A 12,642-nucleotide genomic window follows, 5' to 3' on the forward strand; every position below is an offset into this window, starting at 1 on the left:
GGCGCCTGCCGGCGAATCGGGTGTGGTGGTGGTGGGTGGGAATTTCCGGGCGGTGGATCCGTGGGCTCCGATACCAGATGTGAGGTTCCTACGGATTTCTACAGGAATTTCAAGCAGATCACAGCGGAAGACAGAGATCTAGGGTTCATAGCTCTCCTCCCAACCTCCCCGAGCCAGTTCATTACAACACGGCACTGCCGTTCCATCCAAATCCCAGCCGAGGTTCAAACTCACTTCACACATAGCATATATCGGCCAAGCCAGGCTAGCCTATTACATGGGCTTCTTACGGCCCAACTGGTAGTCCTTGAGCCATTCGGGCTGGCGTGCCCGTCTCCTGGGCCTTGCCTCCAGTGCGGCATCATTAGCAGGTACAGGGTCGCTGACAGCTACGGTTGCTCTAAACCGAACTGGGCCTTGCCCAGCCCGCAGGCAACCCCCCCCAAAACACACTTTCTGAATCGGACGTGAGATCCGTCGATCCCCTTTGGTTGGACTTCATCCCGGGGTTAGGGTTCCGCCGTCGCTCTACGGAGTGGGCCGAGGCGGCGGAGATGGCAGGGAAGGGAGCCAAGGCGACGTCCGGAAAGGCGGCGGAGAAGGAAAAGGGGAAGAAGGCGGCCCCCGCGTCCCGCTCGTCCCGCGGAGGTTCCCAGGTCAGCTCGATTGATGTGCTCTTCGCATCGTACGTGGACTATAGATTTGGTTCAGGTTGCTGTTCTGATGTGCATTTTGTTTCCTGAAGGGCACGCTAGATTCATTTGATGATGTTGGTTGGAATATTCGTTGTGATTTAGCAAAATAGATCTGGACAAGTGCACGGTCTGTCTAGTTGCGTTCTGTGGATACAATGGTGCTAAAAGTTTCATTTCTTCTTTCGCAAATTGTGATTATTGGTAGGCTTTATTCTGACCGTTGAAATACTGTGTGCCACCTGCGAGGACGTTGTCACTAGGTTTGCAGTGGTCCAAAGATGGATGCCTCTGGTGCATTTTGTACTAATACACCGGGTTTTGCGGGTGTAGTGGGTCTCACACTTGCATCCATATTGGTTGCTCTGGTGGCCTCAACTTTACTTGTTCTTTGCGGCCTATGGATTCTCCCCATGACTGGATCATCATATATAGTAGCTCACACGTTTGTTCACCTTTATTTGCTCGAATTGATAGCAGATTAAATAATTTGGGATCACCTCGCTTTGATACTATGAGCCGTATTCAACACTAGAAGATTCTCACATATTTGATAGTATGATCCATATGATTTTATATTTAACAAAATTATAACAAATTATTACTCTTCTCTAATGGATAATGTTGATGAAAAATAACTTGATGCTGTGTAGGAGCAGCCAGCTCCAAAGAAAGATGTTTATCAATTATTTGCTGAGAAGGTTAGGGATAACAAGCAACTGGAATCGAGATGGGCTATCATGCAAGAAACTCGTGTTGAGTATTTTCGTGGAAAAGATTTTACCACCTTCATCAAGACTCATCCAGAAGTTGGGGAAATTTTAGGGCCAGATAAATATATGGAAGCTGAAGAAATTGTTAACACTTTGCTGAGCAAAAACCTCGTAATAAGGTGTGACAGAGTTTGGAAAACTGTGAGACCAGGAAAGAAAAAGTTATCATCATGGCCTGCTCATTTGGAGATACATCAGGTTGGTCTGCTGCTCAGGAAGAATGTTATATGATATAACGTTAAGTTTTTTTTCCTTTCTAATGTTGCGATTGGTGATTAATATGGCGGTCTACATTGTCTGTCGTTGAACCTATGGGTTCCTTGAGTATTTTTAGCCATTTATGTGTAGCAAATGTATCCCTATCTTGCACTTTAATCAATGACCGCTACAGAATGGGTTGTTTTCAGAATATTATTCTCTTTGGTGGGTTTGTTCTTTTGTCGAACTAAGCTTTATTTGTACTTGCAGGAACAAGTATTCACTGAAAATGATGGTTTTTATGCTTGGATGTTTCTCAAAAGACGGACCTTGTGGCAGACAATTCTTTCATTTGTTTGGCCTCTTTTCGCATTGGCAGTGTGCTTATTTCCAGTTTATCCATACCAATGCAAGATTGTGGTACTGTACTCATGTGCTGGAGCTTTACTGTTCATCGTATCCCTGCTTTTATGTAAGGTTCTATCCCCAAATCTATATCATGCACCCTATATTTTTACTCTGTTTAGTGGCAGTTAACCCTTGCATTCTGAGTTGCATATATTGCTTTTATGCATTAAAATTGCACATTCTGCATGTTGCCGTTATGAAAGTTATGCCATCGTTTAGTATTTTTGTAAAAGCAGAGTCTTGTATATCCCTTTTATAGATGGTTACATTACAATTGGAGTATCTAAGGGCATGTTCGGGACTTGTCCAGTTTCTCCAAATCCTCAGATTCTGCTCCACGAACGCGAATCTGGTGTCTTGTTCAGAGCTCAAAACGTTTGGCATCGCTTATGGTTTTGGATGGGCTTGCGGACCGTTTAGCCGTGGTGGCCCATTGGGAAGGGAGTCGACCAACATCTTGCAGCCCATACAGACCAAGTTAACAACACCTCACAGCAGATCTGGAAGAATCTGGCTGGCGGCCAACAATTCATGAAATTGGACCAGGGAATCGATCTGAGGCAGCAGGTAGGGAGTGCCGCTGATTGACGGGATCTGTTGGATGAGGCGGTCGCTGCTTGAGCTAGAGCGGGGCTCGAGGTGAGGACGCTGGGATGGGGGACTGGCAGGGAGGATGACCTGCTGGGGTGGTCGTGGCTGTCGTGGTTGGGGTGGCCGGCTAGGAAGGTCCAGTGGCTAGGGGGCGGTGATAGGCCTCTGATTGGATCTGGAGGGAGTCGTGGGCGAGTAAGGGGGTCTTGGGCGAGCGAGGGGAAACAGAGAAGCTTTGGGATTGAAGCATTTTTCACTTCGTGGTGGCATTCCTTTGTAATTTTGGGCTGCTCCACGTTTAGCTAATCCAGGAATTTGCAAAAGCGTGATTTTTCTTTTGAATAATACATTGTTTATCGAAAATTTCACGAATAATACTTGTTTTTGAACTTTTCCAAAAAAAATCACGCTTATTGCAGAACAAGTCGGGAAAGCCTAACCTTTGGGGAAAGGCTAACCTGACATGTACCTTTTAGGAAAGGCTAACCCGACAGGTCCTGGCTTTTCGGGAAAGCCCAACCCGACAGGGGCCTTTTGGGGAAAGCGCGCCAACCAGAGCTGCCGGCCGACCAGGCCTTTAGAAATCCTCCTTTCGGGAAAGCCTAACCCGACAAGGCCCAATCGGGGTACGCTTCCCTGATGCAGTATTACTGAAAAAGTTCAAAATCGAGTATTATACTCCCTCCGTGCCAAAAAAAAAGCATCTTTTTTCTGGATTCGGATGTACCTATAGCTCAAACATGTCTATGTACCTCCGTATCTAGACAGTTGAGAAGCCTTTTTAGGAACGGAGGGAGTATGTGAAATTAACGAAAAAATATTATTAACAAAAATTTCGCTTTGCAAAAGAGATGCTCCGATTTTTGTATATCAAATTGATTCAGCTTCTCGGATCTAGCTCCATGGAGTTTGGCTGTTCGGTGCTGCTCCGCGGTGGAGCATAGAGAAGCTGGAAGCCAGGAATTTGCCGAACACGCCCTAATATTAATTTTGCATGCTGCTTGCGAAGCTATAAGATGTCAATGGTGGCACCGTTGATAGTAGAACTAATAGTCCCTATGAGCAGTTTCTGCTGCACTTATATGATCCAGAACTGCAAAGTCGACAGCGCCAATAATATGTCCCTTGAAGATGACATAATTGCCATGTTTTCGAAAAAGAAAAAGATATTTAGCTGACACCTGTTCACCTACCACTTGCATTTCAGTTCCTATTGGATGGTAACTTCTCCCATTGATTTCAAGTTAACAAAAAACTGATTCTTTCTATTTAAACTGGGAAATTCAGTCTTCTAATAACTTTTCTCAAGTTATCTATACAAATCCAGTTGCATGCATGATAAGAGCATCTCCAGCCGCGTCTCCCAAAGCGTCCCCCAAACCGCGCCGGATTGAGCGTTTGGGGGACGTGTTTTGTTCGTGCCGCGTTTGGGGGACGTCGCTCCCCAGCCGCGTCCCCCAAACGCCTCCCCCAAACATTTAAAATACTTTTTTTTGGCATTTTTATTTCAATTTCCACAAACTAATACATAATTGGGAACGTGGTTTACACGAAGACATAGTTAGGAACATGGTTTCCACAAACTAATACATAGTTGGAACCGTGGTGGACACAAATATATAATATTGCAAAAAAACTAAACCTAACTAGGCCGGTCATCGGAGGTTTCATGTGTTCGCTGCCAAGAAAGAACACTCGAGGGCACACCCAGTCACCGAAACTGGAAAATCCAGCTGGTGACGGTGCCCCTGTTGGTTCTTGCGAGGAAGAACAGCCAGAAACCTCCATGCACGTATTCGCTGCGAAGAAACAACACTCCGTCGTCCTCCTCGTTAGTACTGTCGCCGTGGTAGTCCCTGTCGTTGTGGTAGTCCCGGCGGCAGCGCGTCTCGTCGAAGACCTTGACGCTCATGTCCCTGTCGCCGAAGTAGGAGAACAGGAGGATGAAGCCGGTTTCGAGGCTGTGGTGGCGCGCGAACTTCTCCCAGCCGATGTTGAGGTACATCTTGCCGCGCGCGTCATAGATCGCGTCGACGATCCACCGGTAGTAGCCGCACGAAGCCTCCCGCAGATGCATCGTGCGCGGGCGGTCGTCGCCGGCGACGTACTCGGCGAAGGAGTCCGGCAGCCTCTGGATGCCGCGCGGGTCGCCCTTTAGGACGAGGATGAACTCGAACTGCACGTCCGGCTCGACGTCCATCTCCGACGATGAAGACGACGGCGTGGGAGGCGACGGCGAGCGTTCAGCTCTGCCACGACCACGACCACGACCACGGCCGCGAGGTCGGCCTCCGCCTCTACCAGACATAGCGGCGAGTCTTGTTGAGATGGTGGCGGCTAGGGTTTGGGAGAGAGGCGCTAGGGTTTGTGTGCGAGAGGGATGATGAGAGGCGGCCCTTTTATAGGCCGGAGGGAGGCGGAGGAGCGGTGGTGCTCATTAACGCCGGCACGCAGAGCTAGGCGCGACGGGACGCGTCGCTGCGCCTCTGCGGGAACTACACCGTCGCTGCGGGAACTGCACCGTCGCCGCGCGCCAATAACTTCCGTCGCGAGGTAGGCGACGGTTAGGTTAAAATTTATTGTGCCGCTGACGGGTTGGCCCCGCCACTCCCCGCCTCGCTTTTCGTTGTGTCCGGCGTCCCCGGAGCGTCCCCTGTGGGACGGGGACGGGCTCGGGGCGCCGGACACCGTATCGGGCCGCGCCGGACAAAAATGGGCTTTGGGGGACGCGGCTGGAACGGATTTTTTTTCCGGCGCGCCCCAAATTGCTTTGGGGGACGCGACTGGAGGTGCTCTAAGGATTGTTACTAAAAGTGATATCTTTTGACATATCTCACCATCTAATACAATATTACTGAGGTAGTCACAGCTAAGTTAGCCTGGCATGGTTTAAATTAGCTAAATTATTCCTTCCATCTAATGTCTTAGCTAAATTATTCCTTCCATCTAATGTCTGACCAATACTATAAATGAAAGTTAGTATGAACTATATATGCTCACATAAATTTCCACCCCCATCCAAGGTTTAAAATAGCGCGCTATTTATCCACCTCCATAGGTTTAAAATAGCGCGCTATGTTTTCGTTAATAGCGCTCTATAGCATATCTGGACAGTCCACGCTAAATTTAAGTATTTTTTCTTGCTATGACGCTATTTGCGAAATGACATGCTATATCGCGCTAAAACGTCATATCGTTGGCGCGTTATTTTTTCCAGCCCACTTGCACAAGGGTCTGATTTTTCCTCCTTAAGAAAACAAGAAATTGTTTTCTAAATCGGAAGATAATATTGTTAATACTGATGAATTCTTAATAAATAATTTATACTATGTTGTTGTCTTGTGGAGTGTTGATGTTAGGCTTCTCATAAATTGGAGAACTATTTTTGTAAGTGGTTATGTATGCATAAATCTGTCACTTTTGGACGAAAATCCTTTATTTTTAGGCTATATGTATATTTTCAAAATGCTATTTGAAATATAGCACGCTATTACCACGATATAGCGTTCATAGCGTTTGGAGGAAGCTGCCGCTATTTTGTTTAGCACGCTATTTTAAACCTTGCCTCCAACTTTCCATTTCCCACAACTGTCAGCTGCCCTAAGGGCAGTGCACTTCCTCAAAAAACACTGTAAAGCTGAGATTAACAGCTTGTGCCAGCATAACTTCTTCCTAGCAGACACTATTCTAAAAGACTTCTACCTACCCAAGGTGCTGCCTAGCCCTGACTAAATGCTACACATGATCCTGCTGCGCGACTACTGCCTTGTGCCTTTTCAAATACTGCTGGCAGGTTCATAGTGGTTTAGGAAACCAAGTTGTTACCTTGTCTCCTTAGGATTAGTTTTCGTCTTTTGTATTGTATATGATAAAGTTGGAAGTACTCATCTTCACATGCAATATGTCATTTTCTTACTTTCCTTAGCGATAGCATAGAAAATTAGGCACTAGGAATTGTTTGAGCGTTGCAGTTTCAGTAATACATTCACATATGCATCTTAGTGCAATACTCCTCGTTGCCACAGTGTTGTGCATATTAGATCTTTAAAAAGTCAAACGATGTTAATTTTGACCAAGTTTTTTGATAAAAATATCTACATCTACCATACCAGATGTATACCACATGAAAATATAAATCATGTGGAATTCAAAGGTATTGATTTGGTATTCTAGATATTGATATTTTTCCTACATAGTTTGTCAAACTTTACATCGTTTTACTTTTAAAAATTCTAATACGCCCTACATTTTAGCAAGGAGGGAGTATCATTTACAAGCCTGCTTTTACTACTTACTGATCTCAATGCTGCTTTTATTGCCACACTGTTTTATATGTTGCATGATTTCCCCACAAACCATTTGCATTCTTTTGTTAGATGCTTTAACTTGGCAATGGTGATGTCTTGCTTACATGTATGTTCAATGGAATCGCAGTAAGAGCTGCCATATTTGGCATTCTGTGGGTTCTTCTTGGAAAACGTGTGTGGTTCTTCCCCAATATAAATGCAGAGGAGACTACATTTAGAGAACTCCTTCGGTTTTGGCCTGACAAGGACGAGGGAGAGCGACCAAAGTGGACATCAAGACTTTTCTATGCTACTGTTACTGTATTGGTGATATTGCTGCTTAGACACCATGCTCCAGATGAAGCAGCTAGGGCCAGGTACATATTTTTCTACGATACATTTTCCTATCTCATGCCTCATAGTGTCTCCTGAGTGACACAGTCAGTCATAGAAGTGCTATATCAAACACGAGTCCAGTGCATTCAACAAATTATTCCAGCCACCTGCCTTCCATTTGTTTTGGCACGTAGTTTACTCATCACGGCATCTCCTATGTAATTCTTATTCTGACTGAACACAATTATTTTTCGAATTGGATCAATCACATTTGGTTCGCAGTGTTAGGTCATTGCATTTAACTGGATTTTGTCTTACTAGAAGCTGACTAGATCCTACCTTGAAGTGATGATGGGTAGCAAATTTGTATTAGTTGGTTTGCTCTCTCTAATGTGTATTGATCAGAAAATACAACTTATGTCTAATGACATTATAGGATGTCTGCAAAACTGCATATTTTTTGTCCCTTGCAAGTGGAAAAACTATTACTAGTTAGGTATGTTATTGGTGCAAAAGATTGCCTGTCAAGGCAAGGGTGTGGGTTTATCGTTTTTCTGCTAAATCTGTCGAATCATTTAATGGCCACACGTCTTGCCTGGCATATCTGTTAGTATGCTTGTCAGGGAGGAAGGAAGTCTGGTAATGAATGGTATGAAATTCAGATGCATGTTCTGTTTTAGTTCAGTAACCTATTTTATTTTCCTTATTGTCAGGTACCAAAAGAAGGTTTCTAATATAATTGATGATGTCCTTGAGTGGTCCCCAAAATTAGCACTTTCTGGCATGATGGACAAACACGCTGAGGATAATGCAACAGAAACTGGCAGTTACAGCCATGCCCCTACGACTACCGAAGAGGAAACTATAGCTGCAGCCGAGGATGTGGATGCAGATGAAACCCAAGATAGTGGCGTGGATGCAGATGAAACCCAAGATAGAGCTGATCATGCTGATGACATGAGAACAAGATCTAGTGAAGCATAAACCCAATGCAACTTCTAAATTTCATAAGCTACAGTACTTTTTGGGAATACTCCCTGGGGTTTTTATCTGCAGATTATACAGATATAGGTTACTGAGAAATTCAGGTACTCATGTTTTGACCATGTTTCGTTCATATATTGCGACCGACCGGCTTTACTATTAAGGCAGGGTTGTCAGTTCCTAAAGCACATTTTCAAAGCGCGGGTCTGTTTTTCAAATGTTAGTATTTCACTTGACAGTAGATTAGTGTCACTATTTCAGGTAGCTTATATCTTTTGTTACGGAGATAGATTTTGTCCATGCTGGTGCAGTTGCACCAAATGTATTTTCTCTGGCCACCAGCTGAAGTCGCTGATCGCCTGATCCCCTTGGCCCAAAAGTTGTTTGACGGATTGCATCGCCTTTTGGTTCATAGGAACCGTGATGAAAAACAAAAGAAAATTCAGTAAAATGCACTCATAGTAGTGCAAGATCGATACGGTCACTGACCTTGTGAATAAGCTAGGTACCGCTGAGCCTAGCTTTGTTGCCGTGGGTGAGATCGATGAGCGGCATTCACAAGGTCAGTGACCGTATCGATCTTGCACTACTATGAGTGCATTTTACTGAATTTTCTTTTGTTTTTCATCACGGTTCCTATGAACCAAAAGGCGATGCAATCCGTCAAACAACTTTTGGGCCAAGGGGATCAGGCGATCAGCGACTTCAGCTGGTGGCCAGAGAAAATACATTTGGTGCAACTGCACCGGCATGGACAAAATCTATCTCCGTAACAAAAGATATAAGCTACCTGAAATAGTGACACTAATCTCCGTAACAAAAGGTATTAGCTTTCATCTAGGTCACTGGCTCATTCATAAAGTCGTACTTGCTGATGTGGCATACCTTGACCAGTCTCCGGCGATGATTTTTTTTTTTACAGAAAACCCCTTCACAGAAACATCTGGCAGATGCCCCTAGGCCCACCTGGCAGCCTGGTCCGCTACTGCCAAACCTCGCGCTGCCCTTGAAACCCACTTAGAGCGTCGCCGTACACCAAAGCGTGCTGTTTGGGGATGTTGTTGCTTCCTGCCACGTTTGGGGCGGGTCCCTACCTAGCCACGTCCCCAAAACAGAAATCTAATATTTTAAAATTGAATCGAAAACGAATTCATTCAATTTTGTTATATTACATGGATTTAAATGAAATTTGATGAAATTTAAATTAAAACTAATCTAGTAGTATTTGCGGCGCCAAGAGGGGTCCTAGTACTGGTGGAAGTTGTACATGTTGTGATCGACGACGCCCTGATTGCCGCGCTTGTTGATGGGCTCGTCTTTCACCAAGTCGCTGGCGTCGCCATCGATGGGCTCGTCCTTCACCGCACCGCTGAGCCTAGCTTTGTTGCCGTGGGTGAGATCGATGAGCGGCATTCGGATGGACATGGCGATCGCCTCGTCAATGTTGCCCCTCCAGGCCCCCGTGTCGTACATCTCCCACGTCTCCGCCACCGTGAGGCTGCCGCGCCCGAAGCCGTTCGCGGCGAGCACGTTCTTGCGGGACGACGACATTGTCGAGAACAAAGAAGGTGCATGAAGGAAGGAGGCGCTGTCGAGAGCGGCGCAACGAGAATGGAATGTGGAAGGGACGTGAAGGAAGAAGGGGGCGACTCTTTATACACCGGCGGCATGCGAAGAGGCAGCGGGGAGCGTTGGTCGTAATAACGCCGGCGTGTATGGCCACGCGGCCATGCGCGACGAGACGCTTCACTGCGCCGTCTGAGAAAGCCGCGAGGCCATTAACGTCGCTTACCAGAGGTAGGCGACGGGTTTTAGACTTCCGTGTCAATGACGTGTCGTGCCCGCCACTCGTGACGCGTTTTCGCGTTCTGTCCAGCTCGCCTGAAGTGTCCCCTGTAGAGCGGGGACGGCCGGGGGCATCAGACACTGTATTGGGCACGCTAGGCGAAAAAGGACTTTGAGACGCGCAACTAAGAGCATCTCCAGTCGCGTCCCCCAAACCGTCCCCCAAACCGCGCCGGATCGAGCGTTTGGGGGACGTGTTTCGTTCGTGCCGCGTTTGGGGGACGTCGCTCCCCAGCCGCGTCCCCCAAACGCCGCCCCCAAACATTAAAAGTATTTTTTTTGGCTAGAAAGAAACTATTTAATAATATTCAAATCGGTTGAACATAAACAAATTATATATAAAACTTCGAAAAAATATAATTAAATACATATAAACTATCTACTTCTTCTTCTTCGCTGATGGCCCCGCCTCGTCGTCATCGCGGTGGCGCTTCCTGCTCGTCACCTCTTCCGAAGAGGCGGTGTCGGCGCTCGACGCGTCGTCGTCGCCGGTGCTCGTCGGCGCGCGCCTTGGCCTTGGCCTTGGCCTTGGCGGCCTTCGCCTTGGAAGCCTTCGCCTTGGCCGCCTTCGCCTTCGCACGGGCCACCGCCGCCGCGGCCTCGCTCTCTTCTTCCTCCTCCTCCCGGCCCGGCCCATTCCTCCTCGCCGTCAACCGGCGGCGGGGAATCGTCGCCGCTGCTCGGCGTCCCGGCTTTGTCCCACCAATGGCGCTAGCCGACGGGCTTTCCTCGCCGGAGGTGTCGGACGGGAGCCGGGAGATGTAGCTCATCGTCGCCGGAGGTGTCGGATGGAAGCTTGGATGAATGACGGCGTACGTACGGGTCTTATTGAGCGCGGATGAACGGCGGCGCGAAGTCGAAGAGAGCAACGGTTGCTCTTCCGAGGAGTCGGCGCTCCATTCCGGCGGGGTTGGCGCGTCGTCGACGCGGTTGCCAATGCGACGGTTCCGCTTCCTGTCAACCGCACCGTCGCTACGTATGTGGCGGTTGAGCGTCCGAGCCGCTGACGGGTCGGCCCCGCGCCTCCTCGCCTCTCATTTCGTTGTGTCCGGCGTGCCCGGTGCGTCCCCTATGGGACGGGGACGGGCTCGGGACGCCGGACACCGTATCGGGGCGCGCCGGACAAAAAAGGGCTTTGGGGCGCGCGGCTGGGAACATTTTTTTGTCCGGCGCGCCCCAAATCCCTTTGGGGGACGGTTTGGGGGACGCGACTGGAGATGCTCTAAGACTGGTTAAATATCCGGTGCGCCTTAAAATACTTTCGGGGCGAGACGCGACTGGAAATGCTCTTAGCCTGATTGCCTCCATTTGCTCAATGGCAACGCAGGGCTGTGAAGCCGACAAGCGCAGGCAGACTCACCCCAGGTCCCCAGTCTCCGCCGCATCCTCTGATTTTTTTTGAAATGTGGAAATATCGCCGCAGCTTCTGCATCCAAAAGATGCACACGGCTTTTTTTATTAGATTATTCACAACACCTTACAAGAGCAATACAAAAGATTAAACTCGAAGTCACCTCGCTAAACCTACAGAGGGATGAAGGGGGTGACAATTCACCAACTCATATCAACCAAAAGCCAAATGCCTTTCCAGGCCGCCCAATAGCAGATGAAAAGCACATCTAGTCAAGTAGACTCTCAGCATACGCCAACGCACACGCCATAGAAGTTGCTACCGCCGTCTTCCTCGACTCCATCTTCAAGAGAGATCATCGCATTGACCATGTCAGGCTTGCCATCGATGCCGCCACGGCGCCAGACGCCTCCACCATCCTGCGCGAGTCCCTCACACTGCATCCGTCCCGAGACACCACTGCACCATGCTGCGACGACTCGACGACGCCGACACAGCAAAAGCACACCGCTCCACCTCAGCACCACCGCCATCCGTTGTCTACTCCAAAAACGATGGCCCCAACAGAGAGAACGGCGTTGCGCGCCGCCATCGTCCGATCCGGGAGACCCGGGTCTAGGGTTTCCCCTGGAGTAGCCCATCACCTCCCGCCCGACGACGAGGAAGCAAGGAGAGGCCGCGATACTAGAAACCAGGGCCACGCCGCCGCCATCACCGCCAGCCCGGCGAGAGCGCCGCGCCGCCATCATCCTCCAAGCGCTGGGGCCATCCCCCCAGTGCGGCCTCCGTCCGCCGCACCAGGGGACCACACGAGGATCCCCGCCGCCCCCATCACCGGCCGCGTCCGGCTTCGCCGGCGGCGGTCTCAGGGGACGACAAGGAGGGGGGGAGGTGATGAGATCTGAGATCTAGGGATTGGCCCGATCTCGCGATTTGACCCAAGATCCAAGGGGAAGAGGTGGGAGAGCGCGAGGAACACGAGGAACACGAAGAACACCGGTACTCACGCACGCACACCAACCCGATACACCCGATACTTACCCCCGTGGCTCGATGGACCATGCCAATAGAATCACCCGGAAGAGGCACGCGGCGAGAATTCCCGGTGAGAGATTGGTGTTGGAGAAGAAGAGATTGGTGAGGGAGAGAGAGTAGCTTGTACTAGAATCTCACTCAAC

The 12,642-nt window shown here is 48.7% G+C and overlaps 1 protein-coding gene across 2 annotated transcripts; it reads left to right on the forward strand.

Moving 5' to 3' along the window:
* Positions 1–416: 416 nt before the first annotated feature.
* On the forward strand, positions 417–8,466 carry LOC124692266. 2 transcript variants are annotated; one of them, XM_047225592.1, is made up of 5 exons: positions 417–656; positions 1,346–1,663; positions 1,934–2,135; positions 7,097–7,325; positions 7,998–8,466. In XM_047225592.1, exons 1-5 carry the CDS (start codon positions 555–557, stop codon positions 8,266–8,268), a joined length of 1,122 nt encoding a protein of 373 aa, XP_047081548.1. In that variant the 5' UTR covers positions 417–554; the 3' UTR covers positions 8,269–8,466. The 2 variants fall into 2 exon arrangements, with proteins under 2 accessions (XP_047081548.1, XP_047081547.1); XM_047225591.1 differs by having other exon boundaries at positions 421–656; positions 1,352–1,663.
* The last annotated feature ends 4,176 nt before the right edge of the window (positions 8,467–12,642 follow it).

Source organism: Lolium rigidum, chromosome 2 (genome assembly GCF_022539505.1).
Source record: "Lolium rigidum isolate FL_2022 chromosome 2, APGP_CSIRO_Lrig_0.1, whole genome shotgun sequence".
Classification (NCBI taxonomy): Eukaryota; Viridiplantae; Streptophyta; class Magnoliopsida; order Poales; family Poaceae; genus Lolium; species Lolium rigidum.